We start from the raw sequence: 26,898 nt of genomic DNA on the forward strand, positions 1-26,898 counted from the left end.
CAGGCAGGAGGCTGTTCACCAGGGCCCCCCCGATTCCTACCCATCCCGGAGTGCAGGAAGAGGAAACTCCAGCCCATGGGGCTAGGGCGGGATCCGCGCAGGTCACGCTGCCCCCAAGACTGGCCTGGCCCCCCCTTGCAGGACTTGGGGGGTTCACAACCCCACTTCCAGCTCTGGGGACTGGGGGTGGGGTGACACCAGGATGTGGGATTCTCCTTCACTTCCTGTCCCAAATGGCTATGTAACCAGCCCCCACGCCCCACTGCAGAGCGGGGGGGGGGGGGGTCGCATCCCAGCGCTGGGTGAGGTGTCCCATATCCCCAGCCCCCACGTCCCACCCCAGAGGGGCTCGGCGAGGGGTCTCCCTGTAACCAGCCCCGCACCCCACTCCAGAGGTGGCTGCACCTCCCATGAGCTCAGCCCCCCTCGTGAGCCCACGTGAATCACTTGCGAAAGGAGCTTTTATCGGCTGCCCCTTATCTCCCCCAACATCACGCTGCAGCCGGCATGTGGGGGGGCTGCTGGGGGGTGAGCCCAGTACCGCAGCCTGGGCAGGGAAGGAGGGGGGAAGGGAGGAACTCCCCCAAAAGCCCTGGGGTGGGGGGGTGTGCTATGGGGCAGGCTGGCACCCAGCTGCAGGTGAGAGGGAGGCAGGCGGGGGGGGGAGCTGGGTTCCCAAACTCCCTGTGGGGATTCACCCTCCTCATTCTATGGGGGAGGGGCTTGGGCGGAGTCAGGAGAGAGAACCCAGGAGTCCTGATTCCCAACCCCGCCCCTGCTCTAACCACTAGCCCCCCCTTCCCTTCCCAGAGCCAGGGAGAGAATCCAGGAGTCCTGATTCCCAACCCCTCCCCTGCTCTAACCACTAGCCCCCCCCTTCCCTTCCCAGAGCTGGGGAGAGAACCCAGGAGTCCTGATTCCCAACCCCTCCCCTGCTCTAACCACTAGCCCCCCCTTCCCTTCCCAGAGCCGGGGAGAGAACCCAGGAGTCCTGATTCCCAACCCCGCCCCTGCTCTAACCACTAGCCCCCCCTTCCCTTCCCAGAGCCGGGGAGAGAACCCAGGAGTCCTGATTCCCAACCCCGCCCCTGCTCTAACCACTAGCCCCCCTTTCCCTTCCCAGAGCTGGGGAGAGAACCCAGGAGTCCTGATTCCCAACCCCGCCCCTGCTCTAACCACTAGCCCCCCCTTCCCTTCCCAGAGCCGGGGAGAGAACCCAGGAGTCCTGATTCCCAACCCCTCCCCTGCTCTAACCACTAGCCCCCCCTTCCCTTCCCAGAGCCGGGGAGAGAACCCAGGAGTCCTGATTCCCAACCCCGCCCCTGCTCTAACCACTAGCCCCCCTTTCCCTTCCCAGAGCTGGGGAGAGAACCCAGGAGTCCTGATGTCCCATAAACCAGGAGAATTTCCCAGCATTGAAAATAAGAGTCTTTATTCCAGGTAGAAAATAGAAAATTACAAAGCTCCTGATGGCCCCCCCAGCCCCACCCGGGGAACCTCCCTTGACGAGGGAGGGGCTGAGCCCCCGTGTCCTGCCCCCCTGCCAGCGGGGGGGGCCCCGGTCACCACGTGGGGGGCCCGAATCGAGCCACCAGCCGCTCCTGGTCATCCAGGTCTTTCTGCACCTTCTTGCGCATGTAGAAGATGGGGCAGTCCCGGCTGGGGGGGGTGAGAGAAGAGGGGGGTCAGTGGGTGGGGGGATAGGGATCAGCAGGGGGCGGGGGGGATGGGGCAGTCCTGGCTGGGGGGGTGAGAGAAGAGGGGGGTCAGTGGGTGGGGGGATAGGGGGTCAGCAGAGGGCGGGGGGGATGGGGCAGTCCTGGCTGGGGGGTGAGAGAAGAGGGGGGGTCAGTGGGTAGGGGGATAGGGGGTCAGCAGGGGGCGGGGGGGGATGGGGGCAGTCCCGGCTGGGGGGGTGAGAGAAGAGGGGGGTCAGTGGGTGGGGGGATAGGGGGTCAGCAGGGGGCGGGGGGGATGGGGCAGTCCCGGCTGGGGGGGTGAGAGAAGAGGGGGGTCAGTGGGTGGGGGGATAGGGGCAGTCCCGGCTGGGGGGTGGTGAGAGAAGAGGGGGGTCAGTAGGTGGGGGGAGAGGAGGTCAGCAGGGGATGGGGCAGTCCCGGCTGGGGGGGTGAGAGAAGAGGGGGGTCAGCGGGTGGGGGGATGGGGGGTCAGCAGGGGGCGGGGGGGATGGGGCAGTCCCGGCTGGGGGGGTGAGAGAAGAGGGGGGTCAGTGGGTGGGGGGATAGGGGGTCAGCAGAGGGCGGGGGGGATGGGGCAGTCCTGGCTGGGGGGTGAGAGAAGAGGGGGGTCAGTGGGTAGGGGGATAGGGGGTCAGCAGGGGGCGGGGGGGATGGGGGCAGTCCCGGCTGGGGGGGTGAGAGAAGAGGGGGGTCGGGGGGTGGGAAGAGAGGGGGTCAGCAGGGCCGGGGGGGGGGGGACGGGGCAGCCCTGGCTGGGGCTCAGGGCAGGGGACCAGGAGTGCAGGGGGGCAGTGCAGAAGGGGGGACCCGTGGAGGGAGATTTTTGGGGTGCTCAGGGTGAACTGAGCCCCGCCCCTTGCAGCGTGGGGGGGCAGGGGAGGCTGCAGCAGCAGGTGCTGGATTTATGGGGTTATAAAGACGCCAGCCGGGGCCCGGCCGTTCCCACCCCCCTGGCCCCCCCCCGTGGGAGCCGGCTGTTTATACAACCCGATAAGCGGCTGTAAACGCCCGGGGGGGGCGGGGGGGCTGGGGCATAAAACCATATTTCAGCCCCCGGCTCCCGTGGGAACCGGCTGCCTCGAGGGAGGGGCTGGGAGCAGAGCACCCGCCTGCCCCACTCCCGACATCCCTGCCTGCCCCCCCCGGTACCATCCTGCCCTCCCCAACCATCCCTGCCTGTACCCCTGCCCCCCCTGAGCCTGGCCACCCCCCCCCCCAACCATCCCTGCCTGTACCCCTGCCCCCCCCCGGTACCTTCCTGCCCTCCCCGAGCCTGGCCAGCCCCCCCCCCAACCATCCCTGCCTGTATCCCTGCCCCCCGCCCAGTACCTTCTTGCCCTCCCCGAGCCTGGCCAGCCCCCCCCCCCCCCCCAACCATCCCTGCCTGTACCCCCAACCCCCCAGTACCTTCCTGCCCTCCCCGAGCCTGGCCAGCCCCCCCGCCAACCATCCCTGCCTGCCCCCCAGTACCGATGGGGGGGCCATACCTGGTGCACAGAACGTCCTCGTGCAGGCTGCCCTGGCAGCGCTGACACTGGGTCCAGAGCCGAGAGAACTTCTCCTCCAGCGCCGAGAGATGAGAGACCTGGGGGCGGGGGGGGTCCAGATGGGGTTAGACAGCGCATCTCCCCCATATGCAGCCCCCCCACACCTCAGAACAGGGGTTGGGCCTGCAGCCTTCACCTCAAGGCTAGCACAGGACCCAGGAGTTCTGGCTCCCAGCCCCACCTCGCCCTAACCACTAGACTCCCCTCCCAGAGCCGGGAGGGAACCCAGGAGTCCTGGCTCCCAGCCCCCCTGCTCTAACCACTCGCCCCCACTCCCCTCCCAGAGCCGGGAGAGAACCCAGGAGTCCTGGCTCCCAGCCCCCTGCTCTAACCACTATCCCTCACTCCCCTCCCAGAGCCGGGAGGGAACCCAGGAGTCCTGGCTCCCAGCCCCCTGCTCTTACCATTATCCCTCACTCCCCTCCCAGAGCCAGGAGAGAATCCAGGAGTCCTGGCTCCCTGCCCTCCTGCTCTAACCACTCGCCCCCACTCCCCTCTCAGAGCCGGGAGAGAACCCAGGAGTCCTGGCTCCCAGCCCCCCTGCTCTAACCACTCGCCCCCACTCCCCTCCCAGAGCCGGGAGAGAACCCATGCGTTCTGGCTCCCAGCCCCCTGCTCTAACCACTATCCCTCACTCCCCTCCCAGAGCCGGGAGAGAACCCAGGAGTCCTGGCTCCCAGCCCCCTGCTCTAACCACTCGCCCCCACTCCCCTCTCTGAGCCGGGAGAGAACCCAGGCGTCCTGGCTCCCTGCCCTCCTCCATGCTTTAACCAGCAGAGGAGTGGACCTGTCCCAGCCCCACAGCATGCTTGCTGACCCCCCTCCCCCATGGTGAGACCCACACATCCCCCCAACTCACCTCTTTCTGGTACAGCTCTGACTGGTGCCCCACGCAGAACTTACACACCGCGCCTGTGGGGAGACACGTCAGCGACCCGCCCTCTGGGGCCCCCCAGACCCAACCCCTCCCCATTGACCCTGGGGCTCCCACTAGCCCCCCCAGCCCCAGGCAGCCTCTCAGCTCTGCCCCCGGTGGGAGAGGGGGACCCCCAGTGGGACTCAGAGGTTACTTGGGGGGCAGGGGGGCTCAGGGTCCCCCAGCAGGACTCAGAGGTCACCGGGGGGGGGGGGGGCAGAGGGCTCCCAACAGGACTCAGGCTTGGGGTGGGGACCCCCAGCAGGACTCAGAGGTCACCGGGGGGGGCAGGGGAGTTTGGAGAACCTGGCATGGGGCTTTTCTCCGGTTACAACACCCTGGAGACACCCCCCCCGTCCCACAGGATCTTGCGCCACCCGCTGGCCCGGAACCCGGCGCCACCAGCTCCCCGCCCACCTCCCCCCGGGCAGGGATGTGGGGGAGGGTTATCACATGCTCTGACGGGGGGGGCAGTGGGGGCTCGGCCGGCTGAGGGGCTAACTTGGCATGGGGAGAAGGGTCATGGGGGGGGTCACCGAAGGGGGGCAGGGGCCACACAGGGCTGGTAACTCACCGTGGTGGGGCAGGGAGTGTGGGGGTCAGAGGTCACACAGTGGGGGGGCGGGACACGCAGGGGCCCCCAAGGGGGACACCAACTCACCGTGGTGGGGCAGGGGGAAGTGGGGGTCACACACCATGGGGGGGCAAGGCACGCGAGGGCCCCCAAGGGGGGACACCGACTCACCGTGGTGGGGCAGGGAGACGTGGGGGTCACACACCATGGGGGGGCAAGGCACGCGAGGGCCCCCAAGGGGGGACACCGACTCACCGTGGTGGGGCAAGGGGTCACACACCATGAGGGGGCGAGGCACGTGGGGGCCCCCAAGGGGGGACACTGACTCACTGTGGTGGGGCAGGGGGAAGTGGGGTTCACATACCATGGGGGGGCGAGGCACACGAGGGCCCCCAAGGGGGGACACCGACTCACCGTGGTGGGGCAGGAAGACGTGGGGGTCACACACCATGGGGGGGCGAGGCACACGAGGGCCCCCAAGGGGGGACACTGACTCACCGTGGTGGGGCAGGGGAAGTGGGGGTCACACACCATGGGGGGGCAAGGCACGCGAGGGCCCCCAAGGGGGGACACTGACTCACCGTGGTGGGGCAGGCTGGCCCGGCAGCCCAGGCAGGTGCTGCGTTTGGTGGCAAAGGCCATGAGCCCCCCGACCCGGGAGGTGAGGACGGTTTTGCAGCGCGTGTGCTCCCCTCCTGTGGGGAGAGACAAGTCAGGGCCTGGCCCCCCAACGCTCAGGGCCCCCCAGCCCGGAGACAAGGGCCGAGCACGTCCCAGGAGGCAGTGGGGGAGCCCGGGGGGGGGCACTCACGCAGCAGCAGGATGCTCTCGGCCCGGCCCTCGCCCAGGATGGGCTCGAAGACGCGCAGCAGGGGCTTGGCCAGCTGCTGCTGCGGGGGTGGGGTCAGTGAGGGCCTGGGGGGCAGTGGGGTCCCCGGGGGGCACTCACGCAGCAGGACACTCTTGGCCCGGCCCTCGCCCAGGACGGGCTCAGCCAGCTGCTGCTGCGGGGGTGGGATCAGTGACGGCCTGGGGGGCAGTGGGGTCCCCGGGGGGGCACTCACGCAGCAGCAGGATGCTCTTGGCCCGGCCCTCGCCCAGGATGGGCTCGAAGACGCGCAGCAGAGGCTTGGCCAGCTGCTGCTGCGGCGGTGGGATCAGTGGGGGCCCGAGGGGCAGTGGGGTCCCGGGGGGGCATTGGGGGCCCAGAGGGGGCACTCACGCAGCAGGACACTCTCGGCCCGGCCCTCGCCCAGGATGGGCTCGAAGACGCGCAGCAGAGGCTTGGCCAGCTGCTGCTGCGGGGGTGGGATCAGTGGGGGCCCAAGGGGCAGTGGGGTGCCGGGGGGGCAGTGGGGGCCCGGGGGGGGCACTCACGCAGCAGGACGCTCTCGGCCCGGCCCTCGCCCAGGATGGGCTCGAAGACGCGCAGCAGGGGCTTGGCCAGCTGCTGCTCCAGGTAGTACTGGGTGTCGATCGGCATGTTGTTCTCCAGCACGTAGATGGGGTCCTGCAAGGGAGGCGGATATGTGGGTCAGAGCAGGGGGGGCGGCAGGGACCCCATCTGCCAGCACTCCCCTCCCCCAGCCCCCCCACTCACCTCTGATTTCAGGTAGGCCGCCACCCCCTTGGCCGCGCTCACGATGACGTAGGGGACGCGGTCGCCCAGGCTGGGGGCGCTGCCCGGATCCCGCCGCCGCATCCTGCGGAGATTGGGGGTGAGAGCAGGACCAGGGCCGGGCTGGCAGGGGGCTGCGGGTCAGGAGTGAGGGGCACCAGCAGGGCCGGGCTGGCAGGGGGCTGCGGCTCAGGAGTGAGGGGCAGGGCTGGGGGGGGGCAGGGGGTCGAGAGTGAGGGGCACTGGCAGGGCCAGGCTAGCAAGGAGCTGGGGGTCGGGAGTGAGGGGCACCGGCAGGGCCGGGCTGGGCTAGCAGGGGGCTGCGAGTCGGGAGTGAGGGGCACCGGCAGGGCTGGGGGGCAGGGACAGGGCTGGGGTAGCAGGGGCTGTGGGTCAGGAGTGAGGGACACCAGCAGGGCTGGGCTAGCAGGGGGCTGCAGGTCAGGAGTGAGGGGCAGGGCTGGGGGGGCAGGGGGCTGCGGGTCGAGAGTGAGGGGCACTGGCAGGGCCGGGCTAGCAAGGGGCTGGGGGTTGGGAGTGAGGGGCACTGGCAGGGCTGGGGGGGGGGGGGGCAAGGGGCTGGGGGTCGGGAGTGAGGGACACCGGCAGGGCCGGGCTAGCAAGGGGCTGGGGGTCAGGAGTGAGGGGCACCGGCAGGGCGGGGGGGGGGGGCAGGGGGCTGGGGGCCGGGCTAGCAAGGGGCTGGGGGTCAGGAGTGAGGGGCACCGGCAGGGCGGGGGGGGGGAAGGGGGCTGGGGGTCGGGAGTGAGGGGCACTGGCAGGGCCGGGCTAGCAAGGGGCTGGGGGTCAGGCGTGAGGGGCACTGGCAGGGCCGGGCTAGCAAGGGGCTGGGGGTCAGGAGTGAGGGGCACCGGCAGGGCAGGGGGGAGGGGAAGGGGGCTGGGGGTCGGGAGTGAGGGGCACTGGCAGGGCCGGGCTAGCAAGGGGCTGGGGGTCAGGCGTGAGGGGCACTGGCAGGGCCGGGCTAGCAAGGGGCTGGGGGTCAGGCGTGAGGGGCACCGGCAGGGCTGGGGGGGGGGCAGGGGGCTGGGGGTCGGGAGTGAGGGGCACCGGCAGGGCGGGGGGGAGGGGAAGGGGGCTGGGGGTCGGGAGTGAGGGGCACTGGCAGGGCCGGGCTAGCAAGGGGCTGGGGGTCAGGCGTGAGGGGCACCGGCAGGGCTGGGGGGGGGCAGGGGGCTGGGGGTCAGGCGTGAGGGGCACCGGCAGGGCTGGGGGGGGCAGGGGGCTGGGGGTCAGGCGTGAGGGGCACCGGCAGGGCTGGGGGAGGGGGGGGCAGGGGGCTGGGGGTCGGGCGTGAGGGGCACCGGCAGGGCTGGGGGTCAGGCGTGAGGGGCACCGGCAGGGCTGGGGGGGGGGGGGGCAGGGGGCTGGGGGTCAGGCGTGAGGGGCACCGGCAGGGCTGGGGGAGGGGGGCAGGCCTGGGCTAGCGGGGGGGAGGGTTGGGAACCCGCTTGCTGCTGCCCCGCCCCGGCGATGCTGCGGAGGCCACAGGAAGTGCTGGGGGGGGGGGGGGCTGTTTCCAGGGGGTGGGGCCGGCGCAGGTGGGCCAGGGCAGCTATTTCTGCCTTTCCCCTGGGTCACGCCTCAGTGCCCCCCCCAGGGAGCTCCCCGCGGGGGCCGGGGGGGAGCTCAGCTGCAGGGCTGGGGCCCCAGCGAGGCCCAGCACCGGGGCAGCACCCGCCTGCTGGGTCGGGCCCGGCCCCAGGGGCCCCCCGCTGCCCCCCAAGTGCCCTCACCTCTCGGCCAGCTCCACGTGGGCCTGGTGGCCGGCGTACTCGTGGGCCGTGCGGGTCAGCTCCTTGGTGATCACCAGCTGGGAGATGTCCACCCGGTTACACAGCAGGTCCGAGATCACCTCCTTGGCGTGGGCCACCGCGCCCGCCGGGTCCCTGCCAGACCTCACCGTCAGAGCAGGACGCCTGGGTTCCCCCAGCAGCTGGGGGAGGGGCTGGGGCTGGGGCTAGAGCAGGGGGCAGGGAGCCAGGGCACCTAGGTTCTCTCCCTGGCTCTGGGGGGGGAATGGGGTCTAGTGGTTAGAGCGAGGGCCGGGGGGCTGGCAGCCAGGACTCCTGGGTTCTCTCCCCAGATCAGGGAGAGGAGGGAGGTGTAGGGGTTAGAGCAGGGGGCTGGCAGCCAGGACACCTGGGTTCTCTCCCCAGCTCTGGGAGGGGAGTGGGGTCTAGTGGTTAGAGCGAGGGCCGGGGGGCTGGCAGCCAGGACTCCTGGGTTCTCTCCCCAGCTCTGGGAGGGGAGTGGGGTCTAGTGGTTAGAGCGAGGGCCGGGGGGCTGGCAGCCAGGACTCCTGGGTTCTCTCCCCAGCTCTGGGAGGGGAGTGGGGTCTAGTGGTTAGAGCGAGGGCCGGGGGGCTGGCAGCCAGGACTCCTGGGTCCGCGCGCCCCACCTGTCGATGAGCAGTTTCCGCAGGCAGGTGTTGATGAGGTTGGCCACCAGGGGGCAGTTGTCGCGCCGCACGGTCTCGATGCCCTTGCAGTCCATCTTGTCGTGGGCGCTGGCGCTGGAGGAGAAGTACAGCCCGGCGTAGCGCTTCTTGCTGATCAGCAGGTAGGGGAAGTACACCTGGGGGGGGGGTGAGCGGTGGAGTCCTGCCCCCCTGCTGCAGAGACACCCCCCGTATCCGCCACCCCGGCCCCCCCCGCTGCAGAGACCCCCCCCCGTATCCGCCACCCCGGGCCCCCCCGCTGCAGAGACACCCCCCGTATCCGCCACCCCGGCCCCCCCCGCTGCAGAGACCCCCCCCGTATCCGCCACCCCGGGCCCCCCCCGCTGCAGAGCCCTGCGCCCTCCATATCCACCACCCCAGCCCCCCCGCTGCAGAGACACCCCGCGTATCCGCCACCCCGGCCCCCCCCCCGCTGCAGAGACCCCCCCGTATCCACCACCCCAGCCCCCCTCGCTGCAGAGCCCCCCCCTCGTATCCACCACCCCAGGACCCCCCGCTGCAGAGACCCCCCTGTATCCGCCACCCCGGCCCCCCTCGCTGCAGAGCCCTGCGCCCCCCGTATCCGCCACCCCGGCCCCCCTCGCTGCAGAGCCCTGCGCCCCCCGTATCCGCCACCCTGGGCCCCCCTCGCTGCAGAGCCCCCCCCCCGTATCCACCACCCCGGGCCCCCCTCGCTGCAGAGCCCCCCCCCGTATCCACCACCCCGGGCCCCCCCGCTGCAGAGCCCCCCCCCCGTATCCACCACCCCGGGCCCCCCCGCTGCAGAGCCCCCCCCGTATCCACCACCCCAGCCCCCTAGCTGCAGAGCCCCCCCCATATCCACCACCCCGCTGCAGAGCCCTGCGCCCCCTGTATCCACCACCCCAGCCCCCCCGCTGCAGAGACCCCCCGTATCCACCACCCCAGCCCCCCTCGCTGCAGAGACCCCCCGTATCCGCCACCCCGGTCCCCCCCGCTGCAGAGCCCTGCTCCCCCCGTACCCGGCCCCCTCTGCTGCAGAGCCCTGTGCCCCCCCCGTATCCACCACCCCAGCCCCCTCCGCTGCAGAGTCCCCGCCCCCCATACCTGCCACCCTGCAGAGCCCTGCGCCCCCATACCCGGCCCCCTCCGCTGCAGAGCCCCCTCCCCCTGCTGCAGAGCCCTGCGCCCCCCGTATCCGCCACCCCGGCCCCCCCCGCTGCAGAGACCCCCCCCATATCCACCACCCCAGCCCCCCTCGCTGCAGAGCCCCCCCCGCATCCACCACCCCGGGCCCCCCCGCTGCAGAGACCCCCCTGTATCCGCCACCCCGGCCCCCCCTCACTGCAGAGCCCTGCGCCCCCCGTATCCGCCACCCCAGCCCCCCTCACTGCAGAGCCCCCCCGTATCCGCCACCCCGGCCCCCCTCACTGCAGAGCCCTGCGCCCCCCGTATCCGCCACCCCAGCCCCCCTCACTGCAGAGCTCCCCCCGCATCCACCACCCCGGGCCCCCCCGCTGCAGAGACCCCCCTGTATCCGCCACCCCGGCCCCCCTCACTGCAGAGCCCTGCGCCCCCCGTATCCGCCACCCCAGCCCCCCTCACTGCAGAGCCCCCCCCGTATCCGCCACCCCGGCCCCCCTCACTGCAGAGCCCTGCGCCCCCCGTATCCACCACCCCGGCCCCCCTCACTGCAGAGCCCTGCGCCTCCCGTATCCACCACTCCAGCCCCCTCCGCTGCAGAGCCCCCGCCCCCCATACCTGCCACCCCGCAGAGCCCTGTGCCCCCATACCCGGCCCCCTCCGCTGCACAGCCCTGCGCCCCCCGTATCCACCACCCCGGCCCCCTCTGCTGCAGAGCCCCCTCCCCCCACTGCAGAGCCCTGTGCCCCCTGTATCCACCACACCAGCCTCCCCTGCTGCAGAGCCCTGCGCCCCCCAACCCCCCCTGCAGAGCCCTGCGCCCCCCATACCCGGCTCCCCCCGCTGCAGAGCCCTGCGCCCCCCAGGCTCCCCTGCAGAGCCCTGCGCCCCCCATACCCGGCCCCCTCCGCTGCAGAGCCCTGTGCCCCCCAGCCCCCCTGCAGAGCCCTGCGCCCCCCGTATCTGCCACCCCGGCCCCCGCTGCTGCAAAGCCCCCTCCCTCCGCTGCAGAGCCCTGCTCCCCCTGTATCCGCCACCCCAGCCCCCCCCCGCAGCAGAGCGCTGCGCCCCCCAGCCCCCCTGCAGAGCCCTGCTCCCCCCGTACCCAGCTCCCCCCGCCGCAGAGCCCTGCTCCCCCGTATCCGCCACCCCAGCCCCCTCCGCTGCAGAGCCCCCGCCCCCCATATCTGCCACCCCGCAGAGCCCTGTGCCCCCATACCTGGCCCCTCCGCTGCACAGCCCTGCGCCCCCCCGTATCCACCACCCCGGCTCCCCCCGCTGCAGAGCCCTGCTCCCCCTGTATCCGCCCCCCAACCTTCCCCACTGCAGAGCCCTGATCCCCCTGTATCCACCCCCCAGACCCCCCACTGCAGAGCCCTGCGCCCCCCGTATCCACCTCCCCAGCCCCCCCCCACTGCAGAGCCCTGCACCCCCCAGCCGAGTCCTGCTCCCTCTATACCCGCCACCCTGGCCCCCCTGCTGCAGAGCTCCCTCCCCCCACTGCAGAGCCCTGCACCCCCTGTACCCACCACCCCAGCCCCCTCCGCTGCAGAGACCCCTTCCCCCACTGCAGAGCCCTGCTCCCCCCATACCCGGCCCCACCCGCTGCAGACCCCTGCGCCCCCCGCCCGAGGGCCACGCACGGATCCAGCCCCAGGCTCGGCCCCCGAGGCGCTGCCCTGTGTGATCAGAGGTTAGACGAGCCCCCCCCCCCCCTCACCTTCTCGAACTCCAGCTTGATGGGGGGTGGGAAGTGGCCAGACACCCAGGTGGCGGCTTCCCGCCCGATGCGCATGGCCTCCGCCACCGAGGGCACCCCCAGGCGGCACATCACCGAGTCCGTGTCCCCATACACCACCTGGGGGGGGCAGAGGGGTGAGAGAGATCCAGCCCCCCCCACGACCCAGCCCGTGTCCCTGTACACCACCTGCGGGGGGGAGGGGTGAGAGAGATCCAGCCCCCCCACGACCCAGCCCGTGTCCCTGTACACCACCTGGGGGGGGGCAGAGGGGTGTGAGAGATCCAGCCCCCCCACGACCCAGCCCGTGTCCCCATACACCACCTGGGGGGGGGCAGAGGGGTGTGAGAGATCCAGCCCCCCCCACGACCCAGCCCGTGTCCCTGTACACCACCTGCGGGGGGGCAGAGGGGTGAGAGAGATCCAGCCCCCCCACGACCCAGCCCGTGTCCCTGTACACCACCTGTGGGGGGGAGGGGTGAGAGAGATCCAGCCCCCCCACGACCCAGCCTGTGTCCCTGTACACCACCTGCGGGGGGGAGGGGTGAGAGAGATCCAGCCCCCCCACGACCCAGCCCGTGTCCCTGTACACCACCTGCGGGGGGGCAGAGGGGTGAGAGAGATCCAGCCCCCCCACGACCCAGCCCGTGTCCCTGTACACCACCTGCGGGGGGGCAGAGGGGTGAGAGAGATCCAGCCCCCCCACCCCCCCCACGACCCAGCCCGTGTCCCCATACACCACCTGGGGGGGCGGGGGCAGGCAAGGTGAGAGAGACCTGCCCGCCCCAACCCAGCCCGCGTCCCCATACACCACCTGGGGGGGCAGGCAGGGTGAAAGAGACCTACCCCCCCACACCAGGTCCCCATACAGCACCAGGGAGGTGGGGGAGTGGGGTGAGACCCTGCCCCACACCATCTAGCCCACAGACCCCTCACCTTGGCGTCGGCGCTGTACCCGTTGGCCAGGGTGTATTTCGACTCCACCAGCTGCTTCGTTTTCTCAATCATCTGGCGCCCAAAACCCGTCACGCTCTGGGGGGGGGACACAGGGGTAATGGGGTTGGGGGGGAGACCCCTCTCACCAGGGACAGACTGCACGGGCTCCCCCCAGCCCTGCCAGTGCCCACTCCTGACCCACAGCCCCCTGCCAGCCCAGCCCTGCTCCCCCACCCCCAGCCCTGCCAGTGCCCCCCACTCCCGACCCACAGCCCCCTGCCAGCCCAGCCCTGCTCCCCCACCCCCAGCCCTGCCAGTGCCCACTCCTGACCCACAGCCCCCTGCCAGCCCAGCCCTGCTCCCCCACCCCCAGCTCTGCCAGTGCCCACTCCTGACCCACAGCCCCCTGCCAGCCCTGCTCTCCCACCCCCAGCCCTGCCAGTGCCCCCCACTCCCGACCCACAGCCCCCTGCCAGCCCAGCCCAGCCCTGCTCCCCCACCCCCAGCCCTGCCAGTGCCCCCCACTCCCGACCCGCAGCCCCCTGCCAGCCCAGCCCTGCTCCCCCACCCCCAGCCCTGCCAGTGCCCCCCACTCCCGACCCGCAGCCCCCCTGCCAGCCCAGCCCTGCTCCCCCACCCCCAGCCCTGCCAGTGCCCCCCACTCCCGACCCGCAGCCCCCTGCCAGCCCAGCCCTGCCAGTGCCCCCCACTCCCGACCCGCAGCCCCCTGCCAGCCCAGCCCTGCTCCCCCACCCCCAGCCCTGCCAGTGCCCCCCACTCCCGACCCGCAGCCCCCTGCCAGCCCAGCCCTGCCAGTGCCCCCCACTCCCGACCCGCAGCCCCCTGCCAGCCCAGCCCTGCCAGTGCCCCCCACTCCCGACCCGCAGCCCCCTGCCAGCCCAGCCCTGCCAGTGCCCCCCACTCCCAACCCGCAGCCCCCTGCCAGCCCAGCCCTACTCCCCCACCCCCAGCCCTGCCAGTGCCCCCCCACTCCCGACCCGCAGCCCCCTGCCAGCCCAGCCCTGCTCCCCCACCCCCAGCCCTGCCAGTGCCCCTCACTCCCGGCCCGCAGCCCCCTGCCAGCCCAGCCCTGCTCCCCCACCCCCAGCCCTGCCAGTGCCCCCCACTCCCGACCCGCAGCCCCCTGCCAGCCCAGCCCTGCTCCCCCCACCCCCAGCCCCGCCAGTGCCCCCCACTCCCGGCCCGCAGCCCCCTGCTAGCCCAGCCCTGCTCCCCCACCCCCGACCCGCAGCCCCGCCAGCCCAGACCTGCCAGTGCCCCTCACTCCCAACCCGCAGCCCCCCGGTCACCCAGCCCTGCCAGTGCCCCTCACTCCCTACGCAAGGCCCCATGTGACGGGCACACGGCCTGGCCTGGCTCACAGACAAAGGGCTCCTGTTCTGGTGCCAGCCCCCCACCCCTCCGCCCCACGGAGCGGCGGCACTGGCATGAAGCAGGGCGGGCCCCAGCACAGCCCCTGTCCCGAGCTGAGCAGGGATTGGCCAGTGCAGGGGCCCCACAGACTCAGTCGGGGGCCCTCTGCCCAGCCAGGGGCCTGGCTCCACTGCCCCAGGGCGGCGCTATGGGGACTGGGCTGCAAGGGGGTGGGCAGGGGGGACAATAGTAGGCGCTGGGCACTGGAAACTTGCTACCCCAAAGCTGTGCAGAGTTTCTCAGCAGCGGGTGAGGGGGGCCCTGTATTTCCAGCCCCTGCACCCCACCCCAGAGGGGCCGCATCCCAGCGCCAGGTGAGGGGTCCCCATATACCCAGCCCCCACCCCCGAGGGGCTGCACCCTAGCACCAGGGAAGGGGTCCCGATACCCAGCCCTGAGCTCTCCCCCAGAGGGGCTGCATCCTAGCACCAGGGAAGGGGTCCCGCCACCCAGCCCCGCACCCCAGCCCGGACGTGGCTGGTGGGGACATATGAGGCTGTGACCAGCACCCGGCGTTCGGAAAGCCCGGGGCAGGAGCACTGCCGGGGCGGGGCAGGGGGTGTGTGTGGTGGGGGGGGAGCGGCTCTGACCCTGGCTGGGCCGGGGGCGGATTGAGGAAGTGCCAGGGAAGCCCCTGGAGCTGGGCTGGGCACAGAAAGTCCCTGAGTCCCCCCAGCTGGACGGACAATGGGGCAGCAGTGACAGCCCCACCTGGGAAATCCCCCCAGGCCGGGGAGGGGAGGGGAGGGGAGGGAGTCCAGCCCCCCCCCGGCTCACCTGGGAGATCTCCAGGCAGGGCAGCTTGCCCACCTGGGCGCCGGTGAAGCCGTACACCGAATTGGCGCTGACCTTGAGCGCCAGCTGCCGCCCGTCTAGCACCTGCCGCTTGAAGGGGTCGGTCTCCCGCTGCAGCTCCGCCTTGGCCCTGCGCCCGGGGAGGGGTCAACGCCATCAGCGGGGGGGGGGCCTATGCCGAGTCCCCGCAACCTCCATGTTCCCCCCACGCAGCCCCTGTCCCCGCCCCACAGTCCCAGTGCCTCCCTCAGCCCCCGCCCAGCCGCCTCCCCAACACCTCCTGCCCCCCCCGGCCGAGCCCCCTCACCTCTTGCGGGCGGCCAGCAGGTTCTCCAGGATCTCAGGGAGCAGCCCCTTGCGCACAGAGGCCTTGACGAAGAGATCGCCCGTGGGGGTGCGGATAAACTCCTCGGGGGACAGCCTGGGGGGTGGGGAGATGGCTCAGGGAGACCCCGGTGCCCCCCACCGTCCCATCCCTTCCCCCCTCACAGAACCCCAGCCCAGACACTGCCTGGGGGGCAACCCCAGCTCTGCTGTCCCAGCTCCCCCAGAGCTGGTGGGGGGGGGTCTCCATCTCCACCCTGCTCCCTCTCCCCCTGGGGCACAGACCCTCGCCCCATGGAGCACAGGGCCCCCCGCTCCTCCTGCCCCTCACGGCCCAGTCCCCTTCCCCTCCCCACCTCCCTTGTGTAGCATAGGGACCCCCACAGCCCAGCCCCCTCCCCACATCCCCCGTGTAGCACAGGGACCCCCACAGCCCAGCCCCCTCCTCTGGCACCCACCCCCTTCCCCTCCTCACCTCCCCCGTGTAGCACAGGGACCCCCACTTCCCCTGCCCCTCACAGCCCAGCCCCCTGCAACCCATCCCCCCTTCACCCCCTGTGTAGCACAGGGACCCCCACAGCCCAGCCCCCTCCCCCTCCCCCATGTAGCACAGGAACCCCCACAGCCCAGCCCCCTCCCCCTCCCCCATGTAGCACAAGGACCCCCACAGCCCAGCCTCCTTCCCCTCTCCCATGTAGCACAGGGACCCCCACAGCCCAGCCCAGCCCCCTCCCCCTCCCCCATGTAGCACAGGGACCCCCACAGCCCAGCCCCCTCCCCCATATAGCACAGGGACCCCCACAGCCCAGCCCCCTCCCCCTCCCCCATGTAGCACAAGGACCCCCACAGCCCAGCCTCCTTCCCCTCTCCCATGTAGCACAGGGACTCCCACAGCCCAGCCCCCTCCCCCGGCACCCATCCCCTTCCCCTCCTCACCTCCCCTGTGTAGCACAGGGCCCCCCCACTTCCCCTGCCCTTCATGGCCCAAGCCCCCTGCCATCTCCCCAACTCCCCCTGCAACCCCGTGTAGCATAGAGCACCCCACAGCCCCCTTCCCCTCCCCACCTCCATGGACCCAGAGCCCACTGCCTCCACTCGCCCCTCACCCGTAGCGCTCCGGCGCCCCCTGCTGCAGCAGCGTGGTGTAGCACAGGTTGTGAGCCATCATGATGGAGGGGTACAGGGAGGAGAAGTCCAGCGTGGCGATGGGCACGTCGTAGTACCTGGGGGGGGGGGGCGAGAAGGTTGTCGTCTCCTGGTGCCAACCCCCCCCCCCCGAGACCCTCCCAGCACCATTTCCCGTGGGGACCCCACACCGCAGACCCACCGAACCCCCCCCCCCCCCACCGAGACCCTCCCAGAACCATTTCCCGTGGGGACCCCTCGCCGCAGACCCACCGAATCCCCCCCCCACCTCAGCTCCCTACGGGCTGCTCCCCACTGCCCTCCCCCCCACGCACTCACCCCTTCTGAGGCTCGATGACCGTGGCACCAGCATAGTCCTCGCCCCCTTCCGACTTCACCACGGGCATCACCAGCTCCTGCTTCATGGCCTGTGGGGAGTGGGGGCATCAGGGCCCTGTGTGTGTGTGTGGGGGGGAATCCAGCCAGAGGATCCCCAATCCCTTCAGCCCCCCACCTCCGCAACAGCCCCCTCTCTGCCTGGGCAGAAGTTGCCCTGGGACTTAGTGGGGATTTCCTTAGCATGGGTGTGTGCCTCAGTTTCCCTGTGTGCTGTGTGTATAACAGGGGGCAGTGGGGGGGGCGTCGTTACCGCAGGGGGCCAGGTGTGACCTTGCCCAGCAGCCGGGACCCTGCCAACAGTCTGGAGATGGGGGACCCAGCAACTGGTGCCCGGGGGGCCCAGTCCGGCTCGGGAGCAGCCAGGTCTGGCCAGTGCAGGGGAGACAAAGAATGGAAGAGGGGGACCCAGGTGATCGGTTTACCTGGGACTGAGGTGGTTGTTGGGAGGGGACACAGGGGACCTGGCTGGAAGGGGGGATGTTGGGGAGGGGATAGGGGGCCCATCTGGGGCACAAGGTGGAGCCAGAGGCCATGGGCCGGGACAGACCCAGCTGGCCTGGGCGGAGACTGGCCAGGCTGGGGCCCTGAGAGCGGCCTGGGCTGGGGCAGGACGTACAGTACGCCCCCTTTGCGCTGGCTGAGGGTCCCTGCAGGCTGGAGCCTAGGGGCCGGCCCCAGGGGGCAGAGCGAGGGGACCCCTCAGGGGCGTGCGGCAGAGCCAGGTGCTAGGGGCTCCGCGCTGTGGCCCCAGGGAGCTGGACCCCCGAGAAGGCGTTGCACGGACACAGGCTCCTCCCAGGGGCTGGACGCAGCTGAGGGAGCCCGAGACACCCCCCCAGACCCCCCTCACCTGGCGCAGCAGCTGTGACACCACCTTGACCTGCTGGCCCCGGGAGAGCAGGTAGCCCAGCGGCACCCCGGTGACCCGCGCCATCTCCATGTAGTTGATGACGCACATCAGTTTCTCCAGCAGGCGCAGCGGCAGGTAGGCGTCCTTCAGGCAGTACACGGCCAGGCGCCGGCGCGTCTGCTCCGTCCCATTCTGGGGGGACAGGACACAGTGTCGGGGGCTGGGGACCCAGTGGGGGGCAGGGTTGGCCCACGCCTGGAAGCTGGGCCCAGCCGGGCCAGGTGTGGGGAGCCCAGGGGCGGGGCGTGCTGAGGCCCCACCCTCACCTGCAGGTCAGTGATGATGGAGTGTTGCACGTCCTCCTTCTGCTCCTGCAGGAAGTGGAAGCTGACGGCGTTCAAGGTGTACGAGCGCAGCTTGTATTCGCGCAGCAGCACCTGAGGGGGGGCGGGACCGTGAGATCCCCCCGACACGCGGCCCCCAGCCCCTGGTGCTCCTCCCCACCGGTACCCCTCATTACTGACCCACGGACCCCCACTCCCTGGCACCCCTCACTCCCATCCTGCAGCCCCCGCCCAGCGATGAAGTGGGACTGTTCTTAATGTTTTTCCTGAATACTGTGTAGGTGCCTCAGTTTCCCCTTTGTAGGCGGTGGGATAAGGGACCAAGAGCTGCAGTGACCCCTAGAGGGCAGGTATGGTACTGCCGCCTGGCCACAGACAATAGCCAGACACCTCACGGCCCGGCCTAGCCCATCCTCTGCTAGAATCAGCCGGGTGTTGGAGAACAAAGAGACCAGGTGGCTGCTGGCTCGGGGAGGGGGGGAAGGGATTTTTGTGGTGTTGTACATGAGTAGCGGGTGCGCGCCTCAGTTTCCCAGCGTGTTTAACAAGGTGGTAGGAGAGGGTTTGTTGGTGCAGAGGACCAGGGGTGACCTCGCCTAGCGGCTGGGACCCCCGGACAAGGGCCTAGGTATGGGGGACCCTAGCAACTGGTGACCAAGGGGCGCCCCAGCTTGGAAGGCAGCAGAAGGACAAAGGGCTGAGGAGAGAGGACGCCAGTGATCTGACCAACCGGTTCCAGGCCAGAAGAGAGAGGGGCCCTGTGACGAAATGGGGGGGTTTCCAGGTTTTTCCATGTTTTCCAGTGGGTTACATGCAGAGGGGGTGGGACTCAATGTCCCCGGGTGTTACTGGTTTAACGAGGGGAGGGGAGAGGGAGTTTGTGGGTACAGAGGGCCGGAGAGGGAACTCGGGACCCCGGCCGATGGCCTGGAGGATGGAGACTCAGCGACTGGTGACCTGGTGACCCGGAGACCCCGCTCAGGAGTCGCAGCCGGTTCTGGCCGGGGGAGGACAATGGGCTGCAGGGACAGGACCCCGGTGACCTGACCAGCCGGGTCCAGTCAGAGGGGCGAGGACGGGAGGGGAGAGGAGACCCAGGCCATCCTGTTTCCCTGGAGAGAAGCCAGTGGACAGAGGGGGCTTGGGGCCGGGGGTATCAGATGCCCAGCCAGGAAGCAAGGGCCTCGGGGCTGGAGAGGGGGAGCAGGCAGAGCCCACCTGGCTGCAGGGAGACTGGGATGTGCTGGGCTGAGGGAGGCCAGGCCTGAGGCCGGAGAGTTTCCTGTGCTGGGTACAACCCTCAATAAGCCCTCCTGTGTTACGCTGGCTGAGCGTCGCTCCGGGCTAGAGATCGAGGGGCATTATTCCCTCTCGGAGTGGAGGTCCAGAGCGAGGGGACTCACTGAGGGGGCCCATGGCAGTGACAGACACACTGAGGCTAAGAGAGAGGCGGCTCCAGGAGATGGAGGGGCCTGACCCCGAAAGAGAGTGGCCCCCCGAGAAGGGCTGTCGCACTGAAGGGGGCACCCCCCAGGGAGCCGAGAGCCCAAGTCCTGCGAGTCCCTGACAGAGGAGCACCGGGCGGGTCCAGGGCTGGGCTGCAGGAAGGGGTCACTCTCCTGGTTTGGGACATTGTGGGGGGATGGGGGGGGGGAGAAAGAGTCCAGGGCTCCAGGCTCTGGATCCCCCCAAGATGGACTTTGCTATCTGTGCTCCCCAGCTCTGCCCGACGCTCTGCACCCGTCGGCGAATAATCCTGTGGTGTTACCCGCTGGCTGAGAGTCCCGGCTGGCTGCGGGGTGGGGGGGCAGGACCCTTTGGGGGCAGGTGAGAATTCCTCAGGGGCCCCATCCGGATGAGCGGGGAGCTCGGGGGGCGCTGGGCTCGCAGCCGGGAGCCTGCGGGGTGACCGTGGGGGCTGAACGTGCCGCGGTCGGACCCAGGAAGCGCTGAAGCCGAGCCCTGAATGCCTGACTTCGCTCAGAGCGGTTCCTGAGCACCCAGACCGTGGCCCCCGTGACGCTCCTGCCCCTCAGCCTCCCCCGCCACGCAGCCCCCCGCCCCCAACCAGCCCCCCAGCCCCCCCACCAACCCCCCGCAGCTCTGCCCCACAGCCCCCCTTGCCTCCACCCAGCCCCCCACCCAGCCCCCCTCGCCCTGCCCCGCAGCCCCACCTGCAGCAGGTCGAACTGGATGCGCCCCTCAGCGTTGATGACCTTGTTCTCCCGCCGCCCCATCTGCTTGGACTGGAAGGACGAGTCCCGGATGAGGGATTTGCGCCCGAGGATGCGGCCCAGGAAGGGGAAGGTGGAAACCTGCCGGAAGGGGGAGGGGGAAGGGGGTAAGCTGGGGTGTCAGGCCCGGGGGAGGCAGCTCTGCTCTCCTTGGGGAACATGGGGAGCGAAGCAGGGCCAGGGAACACCCCCATACAGGGCAGGGGGCGTCCCGGGCGCCCAGCAGTCACAGGCTGCACCTGGCTCAGGCCGGGGGAACCCTGAAACCCTGCGCTGGCTGGGGGGTGGGGGAGAAGTCCCATGCTGCGGGTCAGGGGGTGGGGTCCCCTTTACCTTGGGGGCATGCAGCAGGTAGGGCAGGGTAGTGAGGGGTCCCCACAGCTCAGAGAGGGGGCGGGGGCTGTTGGGGGTCAGTGGAGAGGTCAGGGGGCAATGGGGGGCGGGGTCCACGCTACCTTGAGGATCTGGGAACGCTGCAGCAGGTAGGGCAGGTTGGTGGGGGGTCCCCACAGCTCAGAGAGGGGGCGGGGGCTGTTGGGGGTCACTGGAGAGGTCAGGGGGCAATGGGGGGCGGGGTCCACGCTACCTTGAGGGTCTGGGAACGCTGCAGCAGGTAGGGCAGGTCGAAGTTCTGGATGTTGTAGCCGGTGACGATATCAGGGTCCACGATCCTCACAAACTCCGCCCAGGCCTGCCACAGATGAAAGGGGTCAGGGGGGGAACAGCCAGAGACCCCCCAGCCCTGGGCCCCTCATGCCCCCCTGAACCCCCAACAGGGCCCCCTAGCCCCTAGTACCTTGAGCAGCTCGGCCTCCTGGGAGTAGCACAGCACCTGGGAGCCCACGATGGGGGAGCAGCTCTGGAGGGTGAAGACGTTGCGGATGAAGGGGTCGCGCTCGCCCTGACGCAGCACCATGTTGGCCACCTGGATCACCGGGTCCTTGTCCGGCTCCGGGAAGATCCCTGGGGATGGAGGGGGCAGTGGATAGGGGGGCAGGTCTGCAGCAAGCCTGGAGCTCAGCGTTCACTCTGGCCCCTAATGATGGCAGTGCCTCTTTCGCTGCTGACTGTGGAGGCCCCTGGCTGGACCCAGCCTGCCTCCAGCTCACTCATCCCTCCACTCCCCTGGCAGCCATCCTCACCTCCTGCTGGCCCCAACCGCCCCACCGGCTGCCCCCACTCCCCTGCCCCTTACTCCCCTGGAACACAGTGGGAATTTTCTGTAGTATTTTGACCAGGCCTGTGTGTGTTCCTCAGTTTCCCCATGTGCTGCACTGGTTCTTAGCAGGTGGCAGGTGTGATGGAGTAGGGGCTGTCTGTGTGGGGAGTGGGAGAGCAGGGGAGGACTTTAGGGGATGGACGATACCGGAGCCTGTAACCTGAGCTAGGTAAGGGAGGGGAAAGGTCAAACACCTTTGCCCGGGAAGGGGACAAAGGAAGGGAGTGGAGGAGGGAAGCAGTTTTGAGTTTGGGCTTGGGGCTGGATGGGTGGAATTCAGGGTATCCTAGCTAGGATCCAAGCACCCTGAAAGCCCTGCAGGACTCGGTGGAGGGGTCCTGACTGTGCCTGCAAGCTCTGCTGTAACCTGTGTTCCTGTTGTCCAATAAACCTTCTGTTTTACTGGCTGGCTGAGACTCACTGTGGGTCCCAGGAAGAGGGGTGCAGGGCCGGACTCCCCCACACTCCGTGACAGCAGAGGCCTGTCTGCTTGCAAGGCAGGCGGCGCCCTGGTGCCTGGGCCCCATAACCGCACCTTGGGCCCAGGACCAGCCACCTCGATTGGGTGAGGGGGGCATGGCTCCCCCAACCCCGGGGTGCAATTCAGTGAGACTGGCTTGCCAGAGCCCATGGGGGCTGCAGGGCAAGAGGTCTAAGGATCTGTGGCAGCCCCCTCCCCAGCTTCCCCCCTTGTCCCCACCCCACTGGGCTGCCCCCCACCTTTGCGGCCGGCGCACTCGATGTCGAAGCTCAGTACCCGCAGTGGGGCGATGCCCTGCCAGTCGCCCTCGGGGGGGTGGCTGATGAAGTCTGCCCAGCCCACGTCAGCCTCCAGCTGGCACAGAGAGGCCTGGGGGAGAAGGGGAAGGGGGGGGTCAGCTGAGGGGCTCTGCATCCCCACCCCAGCCCCATGAGCCCCCACACTTCAAACCCCAAATCTTCCATAGCTCCCCAACTGCTCCTTCCCGCCCTGGCGGCAGCACCCCCACCCCAACGGGCCCCCTGTGCCCCACACCCAGGCCAGAGACCCCTCGCACTACATGCCCTGCCCACAGACCCCCCCACTGGAGACCACCCCACAGGGGTACCTTGGCCAGCTCCTTGGGGGGCTCCCCCGTGTGCTGCTCGGGGCGCAGCCGATATTTGCCGGGGGGCAGCTCAATCCAGTTACAGCCCACGACATCCCGGTCCACCATGAACCTGGGTGGGGAGAACGAGTGAGCAGGGGCTGGGCGGGGAGGAGGGGAACAAAGCAGGGGGCAGGACCCAATGCTGGAGGAGGGGTCAGGACCCAGGCTGGGGAGCAGATTGGGCAGCCAGAGGGCTGCATGGGGGGCAGATGGGGGAGAGGGACGCAGTGCATGGGGGGACTGGGATGGGGGACTCCGGCCCAAGGCAGAGGAGGAGGGGCCCCATCCCAATGCAGGAGACAGAGGAGGGGGCCCAGCATTGGTGAGGGAGCGGGGGCAGCCCCAATGCAGGAGGCAGATGAGGAGAGCTCAGTGCCTGGGGGTGGAATGGGGGGACTGGGCCCCAGTGGGGAGGGACCCATCCCCCATCCCAACGCAGGAGGCAGGGGGGCTGGGACGGGGGCCTGGCAGGGCAGGCGCGGGGGGGGGGCGGCGGGGGGCAGGGGCCCGGCATGTCATGCGTGGGGGGGGGGAGGTGGCACATGGGGGGCCCTACCGGATCTCGAAGTCGATGTTGGCCTCGTAGGCTGAGTAGCCCAGCACGCCCAGCCCCTCGCAGCGCAGCCCCTGCTCCAGTAGCCGCTTGGCGGGCGCCACCAGCCGCGGCAGCGCCAGGGTCACCTTCAGGAAGGGCAGGCGGCGCTGCCCGTGGTACCCGTACATGCCTGGGGGCGGGGGAGCAGAAGAGACGTCACATGGGCACCGCCCCCCCAACACACTCCCACATCCCTCACCCCTCCCTGCTCCACACTCCAAGGGGTCAGGTCAGATGGGCACCAGCCCCCCAAGCCCTGCTCCCCAAGCCCAGGGACCCCTCACGCCAGCCATGACCGTGGGGGGGGGGAAGCTCCCAGCCTGCCCCCCATCCCAGACCTCCCACACACGCACTCACTCTCCTTGCTGCACATCTCCACGGCCAGCACGGCCCGGCTCAGCCCCTCCCGGTTGGAGCGCAGGTCCCGCAGCACGGCCCCGTTCAGCTCCCGCTGGAAGTCACTCAGGTGCTGGGGCTGGAAGCCTGGGGGCAGAGATGGGGCAGGGGTTAGAGGGGGCTCGGCCAGCTGCCCATTCCCCTCCCCACACCAGGAGGCACTCACCGGCCGGGGCGGGCACGTAGAAGTAGGGGGCGAAGCCATGGATGTGGCAACAGACGCTGTTTCCGGCTGCGGTGACGCCGAACATCCGGAGAATGGGCACCGGGCCCTGGGTGGCACCGGGCATGCCTGGCACAGGGACACCTGGGGGAGAGACAGGGTCAGAGACGGAGCCCCCCAACCGCCCACCCCCAGCACAGGCACCAGGCTCCCAATCAGGGAATAGCCCAGCAGCCCCAGAGAGCTCCCCCCAACTCTTGGGCTCGCCAGCTGGGAGGTCACAGGGAATTCTAGGCTGTTCCCCACCCCACAGGGTGGCAGCAGGGACAGACAGGCCCATGGTGCCCCCCGCAAGCAGCTGCACCCCAGAATCCCCTGGGTTCCCAGTGGGGCAGAAATTGACCCACGACACCGATTAACCAGCCCAGCCAGACTGGAGCCAGGGGGCCCCTCTCCTGGCCCTGCGGGGTCGTAATCCCCACTCCAGGGAGAAGGGACAGCCAGGGCCGAGCCAGCAAAAGAACCCAGGAGTCCTGGCTGCAGGGCCCCCTTCCCCAGCCACTCTAACCCACTGAACCTGCTTCCCCTCCCAGAGCTGGGGAGAGAACCCAGGCATCCTGCCTCCCTTCTCCCCCACCCTCTGCTTCTACCCATCAGGTCCCGTCCCCTCCCCGAGGTGGGGAGAGAACCCAGGAGTTCTGGCTCCCAGCCCCCCTGCTCTAGCCCACTAGTGCCCCCCAGCTCACTAGGGGGGCGGGGGCTGTGGCTCACCCACATAGTAGTCCAGCTCCACCTGCTGGAAGCAGAGCGCGTCCTGGGTAGGGTTTATCCTGGGGGGCGGGGGCCTCTGCCACTTGGGGTTCCCCACGGAGGAGATCAGGCTCCCTGAGGGGAAAGGAAACAGGCATCAGATGGGTCTAAGCTGTCCCCGAAGCCAAGCCATCTGCTGCCTGCAGCACCCCGCTTCCCACCTCCCGCAGCGCCCCCTTCCCGCCTCCCCTGGCACCCCACTTCCCGCTCCTCTCCCCGCAGCACCCCTGCTCCTCTTGGTGCCTCCTCCCAAGCCCCACACCCCACTGCACCCCCTATCCTGGTCCCCACAGCACCCCCACCGATCCCCCTCTCCCCACAGCACAGCGCCCCCCACGAGCCCCCCCCCACAGCACGGCACCCCCTACTGAGGCTCCCCAGCATTGCACTGGGGTCAGTTCCGCGTCTCACCCAGGGGCACCGTGTCAGGGGCCGGCTGCGACTCCTTCATCTCCAGCGCCATCTCGGCCTCCACCTCGTCCAGCAGGGCCAGCTCCTCCTCAAAGTGCGAGGGGCCGTCGACCTCCCAGTCGCCCCCCTTGGGCCGCTTCCGTGGGGCCGGAGCGGGGTCCCCCCCACCAGCCCCCACCACGGGCGCCTTCCGCTTGGACTCCATCCTGGCTCTGGGGGGCAGGGAGATGGGGTGAGCAGAGACCCCCCCAGGGTGCACCCCACACCTCCAGCCTGAGCCACCCCTCACCCAGTCGCCTGCCCCACCCCATACCCGGTCGCTCCCCTCGCCCAGCCAACCCCCCACTGCCCCACACCCAGCCTTGCCCCCCCCACCGTCAGTCCAGCCCCCCGCTTTATATCCCACCCACCAAACTACATCCCCCAACCAGTAACTCCCCCTACCACCAATCTGCCCTACTCCATATCCCCCCCAGCCATTACCCTCCCCCCCAGACTGCCAGCCCTATTGCTAATGCTGTTCCCCATTCCATGACTCCCCAAATCCTCCCTCTCCCTCCATGGCTCCCCACACTCCCAAGGGTGCCCCATCACCCCTCCGTAGCCCTCACCTCCTCCCCCCGCCCAATGGCTCCCCATTACCCCTCCACAGCCCCCACCTTTTCCCCACGGTCCCTCCATCCTTCCCACTCCCCCATAACCCCCAACCCCTCCCTCCCTCCCCCACACCAACTTCCCCACGCCCCTAACAGCCCCCCAGCCTCCCTCTATAGCCCCCACTGCCTCCTCCCTCTTCGCCCCATGGATTCCCCTCAGCATCCCTCCCCCCCATGGCCCCCACCGCCTCCTCCCCCCTCCACTGGCCCCCAACCCCTCCCTCCCTCCCCCCACACCAACTTCCCCACGCCCCTAACAGCCCCCCAGCCTCCCTCTATAGCCCCCACCGCCTCCTCCCTCTTCCCCCCATGGATTCCCCCCAGCATCCCTCCCCCCCATGGCCCCCACCGCCTCCTCCTCCCTCCACTGGCCCCCAACCCCTCCCTCCCTCCCTCCCCCCACACCAACTTCCCCACGCCCCTAATAGCCCCCCAGCCTCCCTCTATAGCCCCCACCGCCTCCTCCCTCTTCCCCCCATGGATTCCCCCCAGCATCCCTCCCCCTCCATGGCCCCCACCGCCTCCTCCTCCCTCCACTGGCCCCCAACCCCTCCCTCCCTCCCCCACACCAACTTCCCCACGCCCCTAACAGCCCCCCAGCCTCCCTCTATAGCCCCCACCGCCTCCTCCCTCTACCCTCCATGGATTCCCCCCAGCATCCCTCCCCCCCATGGCCCCCACCGCCTCCTCCCCCCTCCACTGGCCCCCAACCCCTCCCTCCCTCCCCCACACCAACTTCCCCACACCCCTAACAGCCCCCCAGCCTCCCTCTATAGCCCCCACCTCCTCCTCCCTCTTCCCCCCATGGATTCCCCTCAGCATCCCTCCCCCCCATGGCCCCCACCGCCTCCTCCTCCCTCCACTGGCCCCCAACCCCTCCCTCCCTCCCTCCCTCCCCCCACACCAACTTCCCCACGCCCCTAACAGCCCCCCAGCCTCCCTCTATAGCCCCCACCTCCTCCTCCCTCTTCCCCCCATGGATTCCCCCCAGCATCCCTCCCCCCCCAGGGCCCCGCTCACCTCAGGCCCCGCACTCAGTCTCCGACTCTCCCGCCAACACAGGCGGGGGGCCGGTGACAGTTGAGCCCCGCCCCCCCGTTCCCACGGCAACCCACCTCCCATTGGCCGCCGCCGCCTCCACGCGCCGCCCCTGAGCCGGGCGCTTCCGGTTGCCACCCCGAGCGTGTCAGGGGACGCGCGGAGAGCGCAGGCGCGACAGGGCGCCAGGGCGGGGTGTCAAGAGACATCAGAGCGCATGTGCAAAGCCTCGGCCATATTGAGAGGGGCGGAGGAGACGCCTCCTGGGAGCTGAGTACGCATGCGCAACAGGGCTACCGCCATAATGAAAGCGGCGCGCTGTGGGGACAACAAAGCGCCTGCGCGGAAGGGCCACCATGTTGG

At 70.2% G+C, this 26,898-nt stretch overlaps 1 protein-coding gene across 7 annotated transcripts; it reads right to left on the minus strand.

Moving 5' to 3' along the window:
- Window positions 1-1,415: 1,415 nt before the first annotated feature.
- On the minus strand, window positions 1,416-26,633 carry POLD1 (DNA polymerase delta 1, catalytic subunit). 7 transcript variants are annotated; one of them, XM_050928170.1, is made up of 29 exons: window positions 26,613-26,633; window positions 24,842-25,053; window positions 24,392-24,505; window positions 23,624-23,764; window positions 23,419-23,544; window positions 23,023-23,191; window positions 22,425-22,536; window positions 22,057-22,186; window positions 20,914-21,080; window positions 20,704-20,808; window positions 20,058-20,198; window positions 17,866-17,976; window positions 17,540-17,731; window positions 16,630-16,718; window positions 16,272-16,388; window positions 15,149-15,262; window positions 14,824-14,971; window positions 12,613-12,708; window positions 12,272-12,340; window positions 12,071-12,139; window positions 11,659-11,865; window positions 8,778-8,953; window positions 8,113-8,265; window positions 6,338-6,440; window positions 6,115-6,247; window positions 5,319-5,432; window positions 4,107-4,159; window positions 3,188-3,285; window positions 1,416-1,659 (listed from the first exon to the last, which is right to left on the minus strand). In XM_050928170.1, the coding sequence occupies exons 2-29, from the start codon at window positions 25,044-25,046 to the stop codon at window positions 1,563-1,565; spliced, it is 3,549 nt and encodes a 1,182-aa protein (XP_050784127.1). In that variant the 5' UTR covers window positions 25,047-25,053; window positions 26,613-26,633; the 3' UTR covers window positions 1,416-1,562. The 7 variants fall into 7 exon arrangements, with proteins under 7 accessions (XP_050784127.1, XP_050784126.1, XP_050784128.1 ...); XM_050928169.1 differs by lacking the exon at window positions 26,613-26,633 and adding an exon at window positions 26,518-26,599; XM_050928171.1 differs by lacking the exons at window positions 12,272-12,340; window positions 26,613-26,633 and adding an exon at window positions 26,518-26,599.
- Between the last annotated feature and the right edge of the window lie 265 nt (window positions 26,634-26,898).

Source organism: Gopherus flavomarginatus, chromosome 18, assembly GCF_025201925.1.
Source record: "Gopherus flavomarginatus isolate rGopFla2 chromosome 18, rGopFla2.mat.asm, whole genome shotgun sequence".
Classification (NCBI taxonomy): domain Eukaryota; kingdom Metazoa; phylum Chordata; order Testudines; family Testudinidae; genus Gopherus; species Gopherus flavomarginatus.

Bases quoted from the DNA above. Each gene is read 5' to 3' on its own strand.
- POLD1 (XM_050928170.1), bottom strand. From the start codon at position 25,046: ATGGAGTCCAAGCGGAAGGCGCCCGTGGTGGGGGCTGGTGGGGGGGAC. The intron at 15,263-16,271 runs GTGAGGGGCGAG...CCCACCCCCCAG, and splicing joins GGGGCGCCGGAGCGCTACGG to GCTGTCCCCCGAGGAGTTTA. The intron at 12,140-12,271 runs GTGGTGTACAGG...TCCCCCCCACAG, and splicing joins ACCCCTCTGCCCCCCCGCAG to GTGGTGTACAGGGACACGGG.